This window comes from Sarcophilus harrisii, chromosome 3 (assembly GCF_902635505.1).
Source record: "Sarcophilus harrisii chromosome 3, mSarHar1.11, whole genome shotgun sequence".
Lineage (NCBI taxonomy): Eukaryota > Metazoa > Chordata > Mammalia > Dasyuromorphia > Dasyuridae > Sarcophilus > Sarcophilus harrisii.
The window spans coordinates 143956289-143978448 of NC_045428.1; the positions used below are offsets into that span (position 1 = coordinate 143956289).

The following is a 22160-nucleotide window of genomic DNA, read 5'->3' on the forward strand; positions in this document are numbered from 1 at the left end:
TAATCATCTGATATTGATTGCAAGTAAAGGCACTCCAGTTCTCTTTGGAATATACTTAGGTATGTACTGATGTTGGTAATGTTTATGAATTGGAGTTAAAATTTATTACTGGCTAGCTTTTGATTAAATGTACTTTGGAAGTAGTTTTACCCATTGCTTCTGCCTAGAAAATTTCTTGTGAAAGTTCATTTCACAACTTGGTCATTCTTTGGGAAATAATCAGTGGATTATTCTTTTTAGTATTTTCTTAAAAGAGGAATTAAAGTACTCTATATCCTTGTCTTGAAGAAAATAATCATTTCAAAGAACAAAATTTTGAATGTAACTACTTGAGTGCAAATTAAATAACATTTTAGGTTATTTAAGATTATATCTGAAATTAGCAAACTATTTGATGAATTTTCAAACCAGATTTGTTGTAAAATGTGTCAGAATTTAGGAGGATCTATAGGACAGAATTATAAGATGGTTTTATATTTTCATATTCATAACTTTAAATTTCCAGTCTAGCTGTTTGATATTTAATGCTTTTAGTTGCTTACATATTGCCTCTCCATGAAGGCAGGGACTGTCTTGCTTTTCTTTGTATTTAGAGTACTTAGTTCAGGTCTTGCCACATAGTAAGTACCTAATAAATATTTATTGACTTATTAACAGACAAATGTGGATTTTTTTTGTTTTTCTCTAATAGTACTTTCATTATTTATACATTATAAAGATCATTTCGTTGCTTTGCGATAGCCATTTTGCTATAATAATTTTGAATTGCACGCTTTTTTGTAATATTTATAAATGTAGAAGTGATTGCAGAGAGATTATTGCAGTTTAACAGCAGCCAAATATTAAGGTATTTTGTTGGTATAATTTATTTGGGGTCAGGTGATCTAACATATCTGGTCATATATGATTGGCAGTACTTCTCATGAGCCATTGATTTTTTAAAAATAGAAATAAGAATTGTTAAAAGTATGAAATTGTAATTCTGATGTTTGGAAAGATACGATTTCAGAGATTTTCACCTTTTAGTTTCTGTTAGATCATAATCCAATAATCTCTTGGAAGAATGGCAGACATATCATGAGATTCCTGATTTCGTGTTGTAATATATTCACAAATAACTTGCTAGATTCTATTCTAACTTTAAATGCGAGATTCTATATACTCCAGTAACTCTTAATAAAATATTTGTATTATTTATTAATTTCTCTCTATATATATTAACCTGGTATGCAATGTTATAAAATATCTTCTATATAACTTTTTAAAAGCATGTGAATTTATACAAAACATTTCCATAAAAGTCATATTGTGAAAGAAAACATATCCCTTCCAAACCCCTTTGCACACAAAAAAACCCAAACCTCAGGAAAAAATAAAGTCTGTATTCAGATACAATCAATTCTTTCTTTGTGTATGGATAGCACTTTTCATCATAAGTCTTTCATAGTTGTCTTAGAAAATTGTATTACATTAAGAACAGCAGTCACCCATAGCTGTGATAGTCTTATATTATTGCTGTTTACATTTCACTTTGCATTAGCTCATGGAAATCTTTGCAGATTTTTCTGAAAGCATTCCGCTTATTATTTCTTGTAACATAATAGTATTTCACCAGAATCACATATCACAATTTATTCAATCATTCTGAAGTTGATGGGCATCCCATCAATTTCCAATGCTTTACTCTGATAAAAGAGCTTCCATGAATGTTTTTTACACATATTGGTCCTTTTCCTTTTCTTTTTTATCTCTTTTAGGATGCATGCCTAGTACTATTATTGTTTGGTCAAAGGATGTGTATGATTTTTATAGCCGTTTGGGCATAGTTTCAAATTGCTCTACAGAATGGTTGGATCAATTTATAATTCTACCAACATTGCATTACTGTCTCAATTTCCCCACTTTCTCTCCAATGTTTGTCCTTTTACTTTTCTGTCCTATCAGTCAATCCATTAGGTGTAGAGGGCTGAAACTTCAAAAAGGTATGCTTGTATCAGATAATGGAGAACTTAAGGCTAATTACCTATTCCATGTGAGATAATGACTCTATTAGCATATATTTGGATAAATGGCTCTTCTTACCATGCTGAATGTTTGGTGTTAAGATAATCATAGGCAAGGATTGGCGGATGGAGGGAGAGGTCAGAGTCACTTGGCAGCAGGATGAGGAGGAGAGAGGTTGGTGACTCCAGACTCTACAATTCAGGATTCTGCTTGCCTGCCTCTTTCACTTCTCCACCTAAAGACTTTAATTTTTCCTGACTCTGGCTGACTCCAAGGCCCTCCAGGGAGCTAGCCCGTATTTACAAATAGGTATGAGGTAATGCCACAGAGTTGTTTTAATGTGCAGTTCTCCAATCATAATGAGTTAGAGTATTTTTAACACGTTAAAATTTATAGCTTAATTCATTTAAAAACTTTTCATGATTTTTTTGATCATTTATCAATTAGGTAATGGCTCGTATTTTTCATAAATTTGACTCAATTCCCTATATGTTTGAGAAATGAAACCTTTATTAGAGAAACTTGCTTCAAAATTCTTTTCAGTCACTATTGCTAACTGTATTTTTCCCATTTTATTGTTTCTTTCCTTTCACCTTTTACCATATTCTTCCTCAAAAGCATTTTGCTTCTTATTAACCCTTTTCCTGTGACCTCCTTTCTATCATTCTTTCCCCTTTTTATATCCCTTCTACTTTCTTGCAAGGTACAGATTTCTATACCCAGTTGAGTATGTATGTAATTCTCTCTTAGAATTAATTTCTCACTCATTCCACCTCTATTCCCCTTCTTTCCCTGCACTGTAAAAGTTTTTTCTGGCTTTTTTTTTTTTTTTTTGACATAATTTGTACTATTTCACTTCTCTCTTTCCATTTTCCCCATTACATTCTTTTTCACTCCTTTATTAAATATTATACCTTCATATTCACTTCAATTCAGCCTTCACTTAATTCAGCCTTTTCTTGGGAGACTGATTTACCTCCCAAATTTTTTATTCTCAACTGCTCAGATGAGATTCCCTCCACCCCACCCCCAAATAAAGCTGAATTATGAGGGAAGAGCAAAGAAGTTGTATCACCTACCTTAAATTTACATTTAATAAGATTAATACAAAACATGAATTTTTCTAGGTCAAAGCTTTTTTTTTTTTTTTTTTTTTTTTAAACATCTCTTCTCTATATTCAGTTTCAAATGCATTAATTTCAGAAACAGTATTTTTTTCAGATCCATTTTTTTTGGAAATAATTTTCATTTAAAAAAACTTAATTCTCCATTCTATTGTAAATTTCCCTTTCTCTTCCATAATCACTAACATAGTCACTTCACTACTAATGCACTTCATTCTGAACATGAATTAAATTAATTTTTCTTGCTAAAATATTAATGTACTTGGTAAAATGTGCCTTTATCCATATCATTCCCTGACTTTCAAGTATTAGATTATGTCTTTTGTTGATGTTAGGGTTGACTATCTCATAGATATAGATTTTCACTAAAGGTCAAGAATTTCAAAGGAATTAATGAAGAGAAAAGCAAATGAAGATAGTCTAGCTTTACCAGATCTAAAACTATATTATAAAGCAGTGGTCATCAAAACCATTTGGTACTGGCTAAGAAATGGAGAGGTCTATCAGTGGAACAGGTTAGGTTCACAGAACAAAATAGTCATTGACTATAGCAATCTAGTATTCGACAAACCTAAAGACTCCAGCTTTGGGGATAAGAACTCACTATTTGACAAAAACTGCTAGGAAAATTGGAAACTACTATGGCAGAAAGTAGGCATAGACCTACACCTAATACCTAACAAGATCAGGTCAAAATGGGTTCATGAGCTAGATATAAAGAATGGTATCATAAACAAATTAGAAGAACAGAGAATTAGAGAACATTATTGATCACAAAATAGATAATTTTGATTATATTAAGTTAAAAAGGTTTTGTACAAACAAAACTAATGCAGACAAGATTAGAAGGGAAGCAACAAACTGGGAAAACAGTTTTTGCGTGCAAAGGATCTGATAAAGGCCTCATTTCTAAAATATATAGAGAATTGACTCAAATTTATAATAGTTCAAGCCATTCTCCAATTGATAAATGGCCAAAAGATATGAAGAGACAGTTTTCAGATGAAGAAATTGAAATATTTGTAGTCACATGAAAAGGTGCTCCAAATCACTATTGATCAGAGAAATGCTAATTAAGACAACTCTGAGATACCGCTTACACATCTGTCAGAATAGATTCAGATTTAAGATGACAGGAAATGATAATGACAAATGTTGGAGGAATGTGGGAAAACTGGGATAGTGATACATTGTTGGTGACTTATGAATGGATTCAGCCATTCTGGAGAGCAGTTTGGAACTATGCTCAGAAAGTCATCAAACTGTGCATACCCTTTGATCTAGCAGTGTTACTACTGGGCTTAAATCCCAAAGAGATCTTGAGGGAAAAGGACCCACATGTGCAAAAATGTTTGTAGCAGCCCTTTTTGTATTGGAAAGAAACTGGAAACTGAGTGGATACCTGTTATTTGGAGAATGGCTGAATAAATTATGGTATATGAATGCTGTGGAATATTATTGTTCTGTAAGAATCGACCAGCAAGATGATTTCAGAGAGGCTTGTAAAGACCTACATGAACTGATACCTTAAGTGAAATGAGCAGAACCAGGAGATCATTGTACATTGCAACAATAAGACTGTGCAATGATCAATTCTGATGGACATGGCTCTCTTCAACATTGAGATGATTTAAACTAGTTCCACTTGTCAGTGATAAAGAGAGTCATCTATACCCAGAGAGAGAATCATGGGAACAGAGTGTGGAATATAACATAGCACTCTCACTCTCTCTGTTGTTATTTGATTGCATTGTGTTTTCTTAATCAGTTTTTCTTTTTCTTCCTTCTTGATCTGACTTTTCTTGTGCAGCAAGATAACTATATAAATATATGTGTGTGTGTGTGTGTATATATATATATATATAGGACTTAACATATATTTTTAACATTTTTAACATGTATTGGAATATCTGCCAGCTAAGGGAGAGGGTGAGGAGGAGGGGAAAATTTGGAACAAAAGGTTTTGGCAAGGGTCAATGTTGGAAAAATTACCCCTGCGTATGTTTTGTAAATAAAAAACTTTAATAATTAAAAAAGATGTAGATCTTCATATTTAATTGTTGTTCTATGAGATAGCCAAATGAAGTAGAAAATTGATCCCTCTTTTTAGTCTCTTAGTCAAAGTTGTTTAATAACTGTTTTTCCATAGTAGTGTATAGTATATTGTTAGGAAGAATTAGACATAATGCATACAATACTGCTTTACATAAAATACAGTGCAATGTGGAAAAAAAACTTGTATTTTGGTAACAAAAAAACCTTGTATTTTGGTAACAAAAAAGATAACAAAAAGATTAACAAAAGATAATAATAAGATTAAAGATAATCTTATTTATATAAGAATATTGAGTAATAGTGATGTTCATTGCAGCTATTTAATATAGATTCAAATATTTTTCCCTTTTGTTTCCCCTGTTTCTTTTCTATTTAAAAACTTTTTCAAGAAATCAGAACTGTGGGTGTGATTTCAATTATTAGAGTAAATAAATTGCAAGTCTTAAACTTGACACAATTTTTTATAATTTCTTACAGCTAAAATCTCATCCAAGTGAGAATGAAGAAAAGGAAGCTCAATCTCAGTTACTAAAAGCTGATGAAATGCAGCGCCTACGTTCACAAGCACATTCTGCTTTTGATCGAGCAGATTATCAGGCAGCTATAGCTTTCCTTGATACTATTTTAGAGGTAAGTTTATAACATTATGAAGCCATTGCAGATAGATTTTTCCTTCACTGAGCGTTCTTACATTGGTATTTGGCTATGCCAGCAGGGATTTCAATCCAGAGTGAAAAATAATACCTGTGAGAATAACATCCAGCTAGAATATTTTTCTAAATAATGTCAATGGAGTGTGTGTGTTCTTTTCTTTTTCTTTTTCTTTTCTTTTCTTTTCTGTTCTTTTTTTTTTTTTTTTTTTTTTTTTTTTTTTTTTTTTTTTTTTTTTTTTTTTTTTTTTTTTTTTTTTTTTCTTCTCATTCCCGTTTTTAATGTTTTGATTTGGGAATAGAAAATTGAAGATGCCAGAGTGGGAAGGAATTGGGAGAATGAAGAAAAAATATCTGAAATTAAAGGAGTAATATGAAAGTTAGAGAGAGAATAACAGTTAAAACGAGTTATTTACAAGATAAACATTTAAGCAAATTTATAATTTAAGAGTTGATAGAAGTTGGAAGAAAACTATTTGAGAACTAATCCTTGATGATTTGTATGTACTTCTAGTCTTCCAGCTTCTGTTCTCTTGATTTACTACCTAGTTTCCCACTGATGATTTTCAGGGGAAAGTTCTAACAATATTGAAATGTGAAGTGGAAGTTTTGTTTCTTTCTTTTCTTTTCTTTAATTTCTAAGTTAAGCCAAGTGTTCATACACAATTTTTCTTCCCATGGGCAGTAATAAAATGTTAACTGCATATACGTATAAAATTTCCCAGGAAAATTTGCTTCATGAAATACAAATTGACACGGAAGTAAAATTTTGGTTCTAACTGTATTTGACAATATGGCTTTCTTTACTTTTATTTTATAAAAGTAGCATCTGCTTTGATATGCAGAATATTTCTTCACTGAGAATTTCTGCAAATTATTGAAATGGGGGTGGGGGGATGACCACCCCAGTCAATGTGATAACTTCATTAAGAAAATTCAAAGTTAAAACTAAGTTCCTTCCTGACAGGAACAACATTGCTGTATGCTGCAGGTTATTTGTAGTTTAATATTTTTATTTATATATGTGTATATATATGTTTAAAATGTGGTTGCTATGGGAAGCTTCTCTCTGAAATGTATAGAATTTGTCCCATAGAACTTTCATTAATTTATGTGTTAAAAAATATGGCTTTTTTCCAGAAATCCTCACCTTCATTTAATGTGCTTATCAGTGCTGCTGAGAATATTTCTCACTTAAATAGTATAAAACAAAATATTAAGATATATGACAAGGAATTCCAGTCTTATTTCATCCTTCCCTTTAAAGGCTTAGTTATGATGACCTTGGGATTTCACCAAGATGATGAATAATTGTCTATTGTTTATATCCAGTTCACTCTTCAGTGAAATAAGGAGCCTCATAAAGTTTCAGGTGAATTAGAGCTTCATGGTTTTTATATTTTATTAGGATATATATTAGAATTGAAGTTTAAATATAAACATTTTTTGAACCAATCATAGGTTTTTATTGGTAAGAAAAACTTCTTCTAACTATTCAATTTGCTCTACAAAATTAAGTGACTTCCTCAAGGTCATGAAGCCAAAATGTCTGAGACTAGACTTGAACTCAGGCTTTGGGGTCTCTCAGGGTGGGCTCTGTATTATGTCACACTACCTCATCCAATATAAGTTAAGCTTTTAAAATAATTTACACTGACAATTCAGTTCAATAAATATTTATTAAATCTTTATGTGCTATAACTATCTTGTTAGGAATCACTTATTTAATATAAAATAGGATACATATTTCTTTCATAGGTTCAAATGTAAAGAATAAAGAAGCATTTGATTTCCTGAGCAAGTAAACATAACAGTTCTTAATGTCCAAAATTTTTTTTTAAATGATTGATTGTATTTCTCACTTATAATTTAAGGTATTTAAGAATTATTTCAGTCAAGTAGGTGGCATAATGGATAGAGAGTACTGGCCCTGAGATCAGGAGGACTTGAGTTTAAGTCCACCTAAGACTCAAATATAGAAAGGTGAATTTTTTTGAAGAGAAAACAAAAATTATTCTTGAAAATAATTACCTTAATTTGATGAGAAAAATGGAGAGGACCCAAATGAAAATGCTTTTTGAAAAGTGATATGAAGAAAGATATATGGGATGCAGATATGAATGTTTTTATTTAACTTTGTTCTGTTTCTTGCTCAAAGTCTAGTTCTTCTGTTTCTTAAGGTTTGTGTTTGGGATGCAGAGCTGCGAGAACTTCGGGCTGAATGCTTTATAAAGGAAGGGGAACCAGGGAAAGCTATTAGTGACTTAAAATCTGCTTCCAAATTGAAGAATGACAATACTGAAGCCTTTTATAAAATCAGCACAATATACTATCAGTTGGGAGATCATGAACTCTCACTCAGGTCAGTTTTCTTACTATTTGAACTGGCATATCAACAGTATTTGCACTGAAAAACTTGGTTGCTTGTCTTTAGTAGAGTTAGAGTTAAGCCCACTTAATAATTGGTTTCATAGTATTACATGATTTGTCTTTTTTAAAAATTATTTTGTAATTATTCTGATTCTGTATAGCTTATAACATAATTAAAGTAAATTTAAAAGCAATTCTTTTCATAATGTTTTTATATTGTTCAATATACCTGTTACATCATTGTATACATAGATATTCAATAATTTCAGCAAATACATTTGAGTAATTGGTGCGTATGCAAAAAAAATAGCTGGGAGGCAATATCCTATATTGTTAAGAGGCTAAAATAGGAATTATGTTAGTCCCAACTCTGCTGCTCACCAGCTGTGTAACAATGGGCAAGTCTTCCCTCCATCCCTGTTTCCTCATCTATAAAATGAGAAGATGAGACTATAATACTCTTTTTATAGCTCTAGAATTCTATTTTAACTTTTATGATTGATTTATGGTCAAAGACCTCTCTTTGATTTCAAAATAGTATGGAAAAACTATCAATTCATTTTGAGGTATTATAAATATGTTGTATTCCTTTTGTTTTTAATACATGAACAGTGAAGTCCGAGAATGTTTAAAACTTGACCAAGATCATAAAAGGTGTTTTACACACTATAAACAAGTAAAGAAGCTCAATAAACTTATTGAGTCAGCAGAGGAACTCATCAGAGAAGGCAGGTAAGAATGGAGTTATTTTTTTTTTTTTTGGACTCGCTGGGGCATTGTTAAACTAGTATTAAAGTATAGGCAACATCCAATTGAGGGTGTATAGTTTATAATTGTATTATTTCTTGGCCTTTGAAAACTCAGCAGTCTTGGGAATTTAAATTTATTTGTTGTGATATGCATTTGCATTATGCTTAACTGTGAAAATACATACATGATATCAAATGGTATATAACAGTTACTAAAATATAGCTCCGATTATTTTCTTTCTGTGAGTTCCAAAAGCTATCCTAAAGTTGTCAATTTTTATAAATCACTTAACTCTATAGATTTATTTATTTATTTATTTTAATAGTGTCTTTTCATTTTCTGAATACATGCAAAGATAGTTTTCAACATTCACTTTTGCAAAACCTTGTATGCCAAATTTTTCTCTCTCCCTTTCCCTAGACAGAAATAATCAAATATATTAAGCATGTGCAGTTCTTCTATACATATTTCTATGTTTATCATGCTGCACAAGAAAAATCAGATCAAAAAGAAAAAAGGAAGCAAAAAAACAACAAAAAGGGTGAAAATACTATATTGTGATCCATATTCAGCCTTCTTTCTGGATGCAGATTGGCCTGAATCAGCTCATTGCTGAAAAGAACCAAGACTAAACTCATTTTAAAGGCAGCTAGGTAATGTGGTGGCTCGAGTGCTGAGCTGGGAGTTAAAGATCTGATTTCAGATCTGACCTCAAACTCTTAATAGCTGTGTGCTTCTGGGCAAATAACTTAATCTCAGTCTTCAATTTCTCTACTATAAAATGAGGAAGGAACCCTACTTCCAGAGTTCTTTTGAATTTAAATTTAGAATAATTTTTGTATTATCCCCATTTAGTCCCAGTGCTTGACACCTAGTAGGTGCTATATAAATACTTATTCCTTCTCCTTCCTCAGCATTTTCTTAATTTATGTTGATTTGATTAGAAAGTTTGCAAGAGTTTAAAAAACGTAGTTCTAATAATGAGTTGGTGAAATTTGTTAGAAGTAATCCAGTACAAGTCAGGCTTTAAAAAGCTGTGTTGAATTCTATTTTTACAATTCCCTTAAGGTGTTTCTGTGAAGAAGTGATCTTTGTTAAGTTGTTTTGGCAAGCAAAAGCACTTTATATTTATCTCAGTCCATTTTATACAGTAGTCATATATGTTTATTTGTCATTGCTTCAGGGAAGCTTCTGAACATTCTAAATAGAATGAATGATTCCATTAATTCAAATGAATAAAGACAAGGTGAAAATTTGTCTTTAGGAGAAATATGTTGATGTAATTAGGTGGGATTGTGTTAATAGCGAACAATGTTGATAATTGTTAAGAAAGCAATATTAATGCTTATCATTTACTTTGTAACAGATATGAAGATGCAGTTAGCAAATATGAATCTGTAATGAAAACAGAGCCAAATACACCTATTTATACTATTCGTTCCAAAGAGAGGATTTGCCATTGCTTCTCCAAGGTAACAATTTCTTTTGTTTTAAAATTTTAGGTTTCTGCTTAGCTTATGAAACAACAAATTGTTTCAACAATTTCAATGTTGTTTCAACAATGTTCAATGAATTCAACAATTCAACAAAATGAAACAAAACAAATTGTTATTTGTTTTTAGGACGAAAAACCTGTTGAAGCTATTAAAGCATGTTCAGAAGTTTTGCAACTAGAACCTGCCAATGTGAATGCTCTCAAAGACAGAGCAGAAGCCTATTTAATAGAGGAAATGTATGATGAAGGTAAACTTTTTGGAACATGAGTTCAGGGGGCTAATACTTTTCCTATATCAAATAAGCATATATGAAATTTCTCTTAAGTTCTTTGCTTAAAACTAGTTTTCCTAAAGCTCTTAGGAATATTTATAGATTTAAGAAACACTATAAGTAGTGGAATATTTAAGAATTATTCTACTGTACTAGAACACATATCCTACTTTATTAAAAATGAGGTTGCTAATCTGATTAAGAATAATTCAAATATGAAATGATTGAAAAATATTTCAACAGACCTTATGAAAGAATTTTAATTTGAAATCAGACTGAAAATGCAAATTAAATAATTTTTAAAGTGAGAGTGGCTAGATTTCATTTCATTTTAAATTTTTCAAAATTGATCAAGGTCAGTCAGTAGATATCAAGGCAGCTAGTGGTAATTAGCTTGGACCTGGAGATTCTGGGCTTATCAAGAGACACAATTTTCTTCCTGAATTCAGATTTGTCCTCAAATCTGTCCTGAGAGAACACACTTATTAGTTGTGTCACCCTGGACAAGTCACTTACCCTATTACCTCAATCCATTGGAGAAGGAAATGGCAAACTGCTCCATAATCTTTGCCAAGAAAACCCCATAGATGGTACTGGCATGCTATGATCCATGGGGTTATGAAGAGTCAGATATAACTGAACAAATAAAGCAGATTGAATATGAATTTCATATTGTGGTAAATCTTAATTGGGTATTAATTTGACAGTTTTGTTTATGTGCAAATTACTATTTTAACAGTTTGTAACTGCATGAACTTGAATAAGCCACAATGCACTTCTGATATCCCATTTTAAAATAAGAAGGTTGGACTTGATGAGTCCTAAGGTTCCTTTTAGCTCTTGATCTTTAATCACGGGTTCATAGATCTAGACGCAAAAGAACCCTTAAAGACTACCTGGTTTAATCCTCCCATGTTACAGAGAAGAAAACTGGTATTGTTTTACTGGGTATAGCAAATTTTTAAAGGATAGTCATCAAGGAATTTAATTATTATAATTTTACTTTATTTTTTGTATTTATAATTTTGTAATTATAATTTTGACAAGAATACCCCATGATATGTATTCTAAACACAAGATCATAATATTGAACTTGTTTATTTTAGCCTTCAAGTGTAACATCTACTTAAGCTGTTGATTTTGAGTTTCTTGTAGTTTCCAGAAGTCTGCTTAGAAGTTGCAGAAAAAAAATTTTAAAGTCTAAATCTTTCAGGCTATGTATCAAACTGCCTCTTGCATCTTAATGAAACTTTTACCATGTTCTTCTTGTATAATTTATAGGATGATTTAGTACTAATTTAGGATAAAAGAATTACAGAATTTAAAGAATTTATTTTAAATAAAAATTTGTTTTTATTAGTAGTGTTTTATATTTTGGTTCATATTGTACTTTTGTGAAGCCATTTGAATTGACGTTACAAAATGCAAATTGATTTGAGTCAGATTGTGAATTTAGTAACTACAGAGAATGTTAAATGGTTAAGCTGAATTTGTTTCAGAGTATTCACTTTAACCAACTGAAAAGAATGAATAATTGAAATTGGAGATTTTGCCCATCTTGTTTGGATGCAAATTAGGAGAATTAATGAAGGGCTTAAAGGATTTTTTTTTTTTTTTTTTTTTTGGGTCCAGACCGTAATTCCATTGGAATAGAAACTCTTTTGGTGAGAAAGTTCACAATGAATGCAGATCAACAACTGTTTTGTGCCATAGTCTTGGTTCCCTGAGAGATCGGAATTTCCCTGATTCTCTGTCCCTTAAAAGTTACCTCTTGGTTTAAATTGTAATATAAGTGTTAATGGGATGAGGTCTAGAATGGGAATCAGAGGATCTGGATAAAAGTTTCCCCATCTGTCTTTTAATTACCTATGTGAAAAGGCACTCCTTGGAGCCTTAATTTCCTCATTTGCAAAATTAGGAAAATACTATTTGCAATATCTAACTTACCAGTTATTATAAGAAACATGAATGTTGTAAAGATAGAATAGGTTGTTTATTTTACACATAAAGAGGTTGAGGATCAGAGGGTCTTGCCCAGAACCCCAAAGGGAATAAGAAATAGGCTATCAAACTGCACATTCCCTTTGATACAACTGGGCCACTTGAGTCTGTTTCCCAAAGAGATCATAAAAGAGGGGGAAAGGACCCACTTTTTTGCACAAATGGGTTTATAGTAGCTTTTTTTTTTGTAGTGGCAAGAAATTGGAAATTGAGGGGGGTGTCCATCCATTGAGAAATGGTTAAGTAAGTTATGGCATATGAAAATAATGGAATATTATGGTTTTATAAGAAATTATGAACAAGATGATTTCAGAAAAGCCTGAAAAGATTTAACATGAACTGATGCTAAGGGAAGTGAGAAGAACCAGGAGAACATTGTACATAGCAACTACAGACTTACCTCTTCTCAGTAATACACTGATCCAAAAAATTCTACTAGACTTGGCATGGAAAATGCCATCTGTATCCAGAGAGAGAACTATAGATACTGAGACATATTGAAGCATATCCTTTTCATCTTTTTTTCCTTGTGATTTTTCCCTTTTATTCTGATTTTTCTCTTCCAATATGACTCATAAGAAAATATTTTTAAAAAATTCTTAGCTTGTAGAGCCAAGAGGATCAAATATAATTTTCTATGTGAAAGCATTCTATAAAATGTAAAATATAAATGAAGGTTCCCTAAATTTGGGTTTCCTATGAAATGAAAGCCTTCTAATAGGAATATTTCAAACTAAGGTGAATGATGAAGTATTTACATTTTTAAACAGTGTATTATTATTCAAAGAAATAAATTTCTAATTGATACTTTTCAAATTATAACCAAGTGACTTTTTTTTTTTAAATGAGACTGGAAAATATTTTGAGATAAAATCCTAGTATCTAGTTTCAGTCCCTAGTACCAGATAAATTGAAATTACTTATTTTTACTTCTTCTCTAAAGTTGTGTTATATTTTTCCTCCCACAAAAGATGCATTTTTAGTGATGACAATGAGGCAATAAAGTGCATTGCCTATATAGTATTTAGGACCATTACTGAAATCATGTCTTTTTATTCTAAATCTAGAAAGATCCACATCCAGAGGAGCTTTAGTGTGAAAGTTGATTGGTAGGTCTTGGAAGCATTAGGTTTTTTTCTTGGTTCTAGGGAGTAGAATTGGAAACAATATTGGACAGAAATTACAGGGAGAAATTTTCTAGACTGATACCTGTGTGTACTCTGTGCTCTACATGTGTTGGCAGGGACCTTGGAAACTTTATAGTCCAACTTCTTTTGGGATGCTATCACCTTTATCTTAACTTCTCTCCATTCCCACTGAACGGGATCTTTTATACTGGTCTTTTGGGGCTTTTGCTTTTTCTTTGTTATAAAATTGTTCCTCTTCTAGAATATAAAAGACAAAATGATATACACAAAAGACTGTGGAACTAAGAAGCAAACAGATCTGCATCCAAATCCCCTTTTTAATGTTTAACTAGATGTGTGACTGTGGGCAGATTTCTTGTTAAAGGAATCTGTTCTTCCTTCTTTGCGAGATAGTAGTGAGGAAAAAAGGAAATGGACTTTTACTTTTCAAACTTTTTAAAGATACCTAAAGAAGCCAGACAGTTCAGCACTTCCTCATTCTTTAGAGAGGAGTAGATTACCCAGCATCCCACAGAAGCATCAGAGGGGGGATTGGAACCCTAGGTTTCTGACTCATTTTTCTATGCATTGTGTCACTTAAAAAGATCCTTAAAGATAAAAGCTGTCTTATTTCAGCTTTATATCTATAGTAACCACTACAGTGATTTATACATAATAGACATTTAGAATAGTACATATTTGTTGAATTGAATATTTCACTTGTTCCTAATAATTATAGGAAATTATCGCATTTTCTTTAAATACAGAAATTGGTTTATTACTTAAAAACTAGATAGGCTTTCCTCATCTCCCATAATTAGTCTTCTAAGATTATGTCTATTTTATCCTGTGCTTATTTGTAATTTGTTTCTACTCCCTCCACTTCCAATTAGATTGGGAGTTCCTTGAGGGCATCTGAATCTGACCCCAGTGAGTATTTAATAAGTACTCCATAGCTCCTCCAGTGTTGACTTTTTTCATTCTTCTTCATCTTTGCCAATTTAGGGTTCTCTCATTCCCACCTCAGTTATACTTTTCATACTCAGAATTTGTGGAAAAAGTGATGTTAAATCTTTAAAGAAGTGCTGTTAAAAATTTAACAGAAGATGACTTATTATTTCATTAAATTATTGTCATTTCATTTTTAGGCATTTAATAAAATTTAGCTATCAAAGTCAGTATAGTAACACAGATGCTTTTGGTCAAACATTTAAAGATAACTGCTGAAAGTAGTGAGTTCTGGTAAGGAACTCACCGTTTGAAGGAAGAGGAGTCTTCCAGGATGAGGAGGTTATAAGGATAGAAGCATTTTTCAGGATGAAAGGCTGCTAGGCTTACATGGAGAAGTTTGAGAGGGAGGAGCAGTATGGTCAGAGGAAAATTTATGGGAAAAGTCTTAAGATGTACAATTGTTTTTTTCCTGTGGGGGGAAAAGATATAAAATATTAGTTTTAATTAAACTTGGAAATTCACTTATTTATATATCCTTTCTATTATTAGTTTTTGCTTCATTAGCAAAGTATATTTTTAGATCTTTGTTTCTTTGTATGTAAACATTTTCTTATAAAATTTTTTTGTCTGCAATCAAAAGACTTTATTAAAAATGTGTAATTATATATCAATTACATAATATAGAAGAGTTTCAAGGGTAGGTACATTTTGAATAATTTTCAAGTCATTTAGAAATAGGATTTAAGTATCATGTACTAAAATTAAACATAAACTTCAAATTTTCACGTTATTATGTTACTTGGTCACCAGATATATAATCCTTTTAACATTGCTGATGGGCACTTTATTTTAATAGTTTACTTATGATTGGGATTCAACTAATTTTAACATGTGATCATATTAACCTTTCATAAATATTGGATATCCTCAGTGTAGTACATTAGAGATCTAATCTTAGAGGCAGGGAAGACTTAGGTTCAAATCATATTGAAGGGGGTGCAGCTTCTAGGGAAAACAGCAGTGATAAGGACCCCTGTCCTTAGAGTGCTTTTGCTCTAACAATCTGTCTGCCAGTAATTCTAAAGTCTTCCGGCCTTAGGATAGTCCTACAAACATTACTGACTGTTCAGATAATTTGTTGATCAATAATAACCACATTACTGAGACAGTAATAAATATATCACTCCACAAACCTACCTGTAAGCCATAAAATTAAAATAAGTAACATGAAGCTCTGCTCTAACTTTGTCCTACAAATTTATTTTCTTTCTCTTGGTTTTTTACTAATCCCTTTTGGAATTTAGCCTGCTGCTGTCAGCATAATAAATCTTTGCCCCCCAACTTGGAGATAAACTGAGTTTGTGAAATTCTTTTGCCATACCTGCAATATTCACCTGGGAATCCTAACATTGTTGGGGTGCTTTATCCCTCAACCCTACCACTGACACATTGGTTGTGTACACCAACCCAGGGCAAATTGCTTAATCTCTCATTTCCTTAAAAGTTCTTTTTAAGATTATAAGTTATAGAACATTTACTCACCTACATTGGTGGAAAGAATTTCTTCAGTAGGAAGAGTTTTCTTTACTAGGAACTCCCAATGCCAATGAAATCTCAGGTCTAGACCAAAAATTAGTCAAGCGTTAATTTTAATGTTTACAGTGTTTTTTTCCCCACTCCTAATGTATCCCCATGAAAATGATGACATTGATTCATCACTAAAATGGATGTTGAATTGGGTTTTTTTTTTTATTTTTTTTTATTTACAAGACATATGCATGGGTAATTTTTCAGCGTTGACCCTTGCAAAACCTATTGTTCCATCTTTTCCCCTCCTTCCCCCCACCCTCTTTTCCAGATGACAGGTAGATCCATACATGTTAAATATATAAAAGTATATGTTAAACACAATATAGCTATACATATCCATACAGTTATTTTGCTGCACAAGAAAAATTGGACTTAGAAATAAGGTAAAAATAACCTGAGAAGGAAATCAAAAATGCAAGTGGACAAAAACAGTAGGAGTGGAAATGCTATGTTGTGGTTCACACTGATTTCCCAGAGTTCTTTCACTGGGAGTAGCTGGTTCTTTTCATTTTTGAACAAATGTAATGATTTGTTTCATCTCATTGTTGAAGAGAGCCATGTCCATCAGAATTGATCTTCATATAGTACTATTGTTGAAGTGTGTATAATGATCTCCTGGTTCTGCTCGTCTCATTCAGCATCAGTTCATGTAAGTCTCTCTAGGCCTTTCTGAAATCATTTTGCTGGTCATTTCTTACAGAACAATAATATTCCATAACATTCATATGCCACAATTTATTCAGCCATTCTCCAATTGATGGGCATCGATTCAGTTTCTAGCCTCTACAAAGAGGGCTGCCACAAACATTTTTGCACATATAGGTCCCTTTCCCTTCTTTAAGATCTCTCTGGGATATAAACCCAGTAGAAACAGTGCTGAATCAAAGGCTATGCACAATTTGATGACTTTTTGAGCATAGATCCAAATTGCTCTCCAGAATTGGATGTATTCACAATTCCACCAACAATATCAGTGTCCCAGTTTTCCCACATTCCCTCCAACATTCGTCATTATCTCTTCCTGTAGTTCTAGCCAATCTGAGAGGTATATAGTGGTATCTCAGAGTTGTCTTAATTTGCATTTCTCTGATTAATGATTTGGAGCATCTTTTCATATGGCTAGAAATAGTTTCAATTTCTTCATCTGAAAATTGTCTATTCATATCCTTTCACCATTTATCAATTGGAGAATGGCTTGATTTATAGAGTCAGTTCTCTATATATTTTGAAAATGAGGCCTCTATCAGAACTTTTGACTGTAAAAATGTTTTCCCAGTTTATTGCCTCCCTTCTAATCTTGTCTGCATTAGTTTTGTTTGTACAAAAACTTTTTAATTTGGTAAAATCAAAATTTTCTGTTTTGTGATCAATAATGATCTCTAATTCTTCTTTGGTAACAAATTCCTTCCTCCTCCACAAGTCTGAGAGTCCTATGTTCTTCTAATTTATTTATAATCTCATTTATTATGCCTAGATCATGAATCCATTTTGACCTTATCTTATTGTATGATGTTAAGTGTGGGTTTCTAGTTTCTGCCATACTAATTTCCAATTTTCCCAGCAGTTTTTGTCAAACAGTGAATTCTTATCCCAAAAGCTGGGGTCTTTGGGTTTGTCAAACATTAGATTATTATAGTTATTGACAATTTTGTCCCGTGAACCTAACTTATTTCACTGATCAACTAATCTATTTCTTAGCCAATCTTTTTTTTTTTTTAAGTAATGTTTCATTTATATTGGTCCATTTCTTCCATCATTCATACTTAACAAATTTTTTTTGAAAGTCTATCATGTAAATGCTTAGCTTTTTAAACCCATTTACAATGTGACTCCAAACTTTCTTTCCTTGCTATGTGTGTTCCTATTTTCTCCATACTTTATAGTACAGTCACCTTGACCCTTTTGTTCTTCCTTACACTGGAAATTTCACCTCCCATTCTATGCAATGCCACAGAGTTGGGTTCTGGCATTTTGGTACCAGCTGACCCCCTTGGTTAGCATGCACTCTCTTCTCTATGAATTCCTTGGGTGTTTTTTTGGTTGTTGTTGTGTTTTTCTTCTCCCTCCCCCCCAAAAAAATTCAGCTCAGCCATCATCTTCTACTTAAAGTCATTTTGCCTATCTCACCAATTCTCTGAAATAAATTATTTTTGGTTGATTTGCAAAAAAAGTCTTGCTTGATTCACCCTTAGTGCTTATTTTTTCCTTCCAAAATTACCTCAAGTTTTTGCCATTTGTTTGCCTATTGGCTCTTCCATTAGATCGTGAACTCTTTGAAGGGAATGTACTCTTTTTTCCTCTCATATAACTAGGACTTACATAGTGCCTGGCACATAGGAAGTACTTAACAAAGATGTTGTTGACTTCTTTTGTGTATGCTTTCCTCTTTCCAAACTAACTCTAAGAATCAGATTAACCCTCATCATTTTGGCACTACTTGACCACCATTTCCCTATATTTGTTGTCATACTCGTTAAAATGTAAGTTTTTTGAGGAATTGTCCCCTTTTTGAAGTATCTGGCTACAATAAATGCTCCATATTGATTTTTTTTTTATCCATTCATTCATATGTAGTGAACTTGCCTCTTTTGATAAAACATAAGCTCTTTAAAGGGAGGGACTGTTCAGTTATTAGTTGGTTGATGCACTAGTCATTTAGTTGAAATCATCTTGCTATTAAATATATCTTGCATTTATTGGAGTCATTTTATAGACATTGAATAGAAGTTTGGGCATCATTTGGTGTGGCATGGCAACCGTCTGGAAAAATTGACAATTGTGATAATCACTATTCTAGAGACTAGAAATTACAGAGAGGAAGTAGTACCTGCCCTTAACAAACTTACAGTCTACTATATACAGTGAATACACAGAAAAATAAACATAAAATAATTTGCTGGCTTCTGCCCAAGGCAGCTAATCCTCTAATCAATGTACTCAATGTTTGTAAAGGGTTAATATGACCATATGAGTAAAAGTAGTGTAATCTCAATCAAAGCTTAACACTAAAAGTACTTATCAGTAACATGCGTAATTATGGAATTGTTTTGGCTCCATTACTCTACTTGAAAGCTCCTCTATGTGTACTAGTCCCTCTGAAGACACCCATTCAAGTTGTTTTACAAACTCTTCAGGGTTAATTGTTGCTAAAATAAAGTTTTTCAAAGTGAAAAAACTTGATAATTCTTTATCACTATACTTGAGCAACCTGACTATGGTGATTCTTCAATTTATACTCCTTTTAAACTAATCTTCATGCATTGTTTATCTTGCACATGATCAAAAGTTCTGTTATTTTTACTTTTCCCAACAAATTCTTTATAAACACTTGACTATTAATGTGATATGCTGTAAGATTGCCTTACAATAAAGTAATGTTATTTAAGCAATATTTTCTAATGTAGGCTTTGTTTTTTTAGTGGGCATTTGGAATAAGGAGATGTGGGAAATGTGGACCAGGAAATGGAGTAAAGGAGTTCACTTACCAGAAGTGATAATTTTATAGTTATTTTTGAGGCCTTTGTAACACATCGGATTAAATAAAGATCTGTTAAACTATCTTGTACTGACAAAAAATTGAGGGGTCTGAAATACTTTTAAATTCATAATATAAAGCTTATGATTTAATAAAAAAAGTTAAAATGTATAATAATTGCTCTTAACAGCATTATTTCAAACATTTTGACAGCTATTCAGGATTATGAAACTGCACAGGAACACAATGAAAATGATCAACAGATTCGAGAAGGACTAGAGAAAGCTCAGAGACTCTTGAAACAGTCCCAGAAAAGAGATTATTACAAAATCTTGGGAGTAAAAAGGTGAATTGTTCATATGTATTTAGAATTTACATTGGCTTCAAAATATATATATATATATATATATGATTAAAAATAGTAGTAAATCCCTTTTTTGGCCTCTTTCCCCATTATTCTTTTTAATTGTATAATTATAGCCACATAAAGTCTTTGACATCTATAAAATTTGGTACAATTTTTTTTTTGCAGAAATTTCATTTTAAGGGTTATTTAAAAACACATGCACAATGAGAATGGAGAATTAATTATTGGCAATAAAATAGGGAAATTAAACTCATACCTAAAAGCTCTTAAACTTAAATTATAAAACAAAAGAGGGTTAGAAAACCTTCCACTCTTAGCCTTCATAATTAGTGACTCATGCATTTCACTTCAGGTAACTAGGTAGAAATTACTAAAATTCATCTTATAATCCTATGCAAAATTTCTCTTGAACAAGTGTATCCTTATCTTTAGTGTATCAGCTTGAAGACTAAAACTTTGATTCTAATAATACTGATATGTAGCTACTCCACTAGTATCAGACTCTGACCTCTGAGAAGAGAACTCTAGAAGTTCAGATGAGAACAAATGGAAGCGTTTCAGTGCCTGAGATTATTAGAAAATCCAGAAGATTTAAAAAATTGGGATAGGTGATTTTAAAAAGCATAAACACAACTCGTAATTATCATAGTACCTTCTAGAGGCAGCATGGCATAATGAATAGAGTTTTGGGATTGGAATAGAGAAGACCTGGATTTCAAATCCTGCTTCTTAATCTTGTGTGACTCTGAGCAAGTCACTAAATCTCAGTGAACTTCAGCACCCTACCCTCGTACTTAATGCCAAGTGAGTCAGATGAAGTGCTATCTTTGTTGGTGCAACAAGTTAACACTTTGGGGGTTATGTTCACTATGAAATCATTGATCCTTTATGTACAGCATTTTAAGTTTACAAAATGGCAACTATCTAGTGGCAAATATCATGAAGAATCATTCATTGTGTTTTTATATTGAAATAATTATTTGAGGTACCTTTGACTAGTTTGTTTGTTTTTTTTTTTTCATCAAAACTTAGCACTGTATCACATCAGTGTACTGCAGGAGCTTACATCCTTAAAAAAATTGGAAGTCCTCATCTTAGTATCTTCCATCTTAATATTTGATAACTATATTTCAGTTCATTATGGTAGTATGTTATAAATCTCTTCTATTAATATATAATTGCTACATTTTAACCCCCCAGAAATGCTAAAAAACAAGAAATCATCAAGGCGTACAGAAAGTTAGCACTGCAGTGGCACCCAGATAATTTTCAGAATGAAGAAGAAAAGAAAAAAGCAGAGAAAAAATTTATCGACATAGCAGCTGCTAAAGAAGTGCTTTCGGATCCAGGTATCACTTAAAATTGAATTTAATTCAGTGAATAGTCATTTAGTGCTTACTTTATGCAAAGCACTGTGCTAAGTGCTGGGAATATAAAAATATGTTTGACATAGATTCCAGAATTTTGTAATTTAAGAGAGAAAGTCATAGACAACTGTGATACAAGGGAGGGCTAAGGAGGAGTCCAGGCAAAATATGTTGAAAAGTCACTTTCAGCAAGAAGTTGTTTGTTGGGGGTGTAGGAGGCAGTATCAGGTGAGAAAGTTAGATTGGTGGAGGCAATCATGTTAGTCAAGGAATGAATACAGGGGAGAATAGGGCCAGAAAAAGGAGAGAGAAGACCTTTTTGGCACAACTCTAAAATATGTGAAAGGGAAGAATATATATTAAGGCAGGATAGATTGGAGCCAAATTATGGAGACTCTTGAACACTAAAATGAGGAATTTATACTTTAATTTTAAACTGTGGAAAACCAAGGAAACTTTTCAAATACTGGAGAGCCATAACCAGAGTGGAATGATCAGATGACTTACTCTGAAACAGACTGCAGAAGAGAGAGGATAGAAATAGGAATAGCAGTTTGGAAGC

The 22160-nt window shown here is 32.1% G+C and overlaps 1 protein-coding gene across 1 annotated transcript in view; it reads left to right on the top strand.

The window, feature by feature from the left end:
- DNAJC3 (DnaJ heat shock protein family (Hsp40) member C3) overlaps positions 1–22160 on the top strand; it is an 81614-nt gene that overhangs the window by 53285 nt on the left and 6169 nt on the right. The window contains exons 5-11 of the mRNA XM_003765783.4: positions 5661–5813; positions 8014–8195; positions 8816–8935; positions 10320–10425; positions 10576–10696; positions 20078–20210; positions 21432–21580. Coding sequence (XP_003765831.1) covers positions 5661–5813; positions 8014–8195; positions 8816–8935; positions 10320–10425; positions 10576–10696; positions 20078–20210; positions 21432–21580 — 964 coding nt within the window. The remainder of the gene's footprint in view (positions 1–5660; positions 5814–8013; positions 8196–8815; positions 8936–10319; positions 10426–10575; positions 10697–20077; positions 20211–21431; positions 21581–22160) is intronic.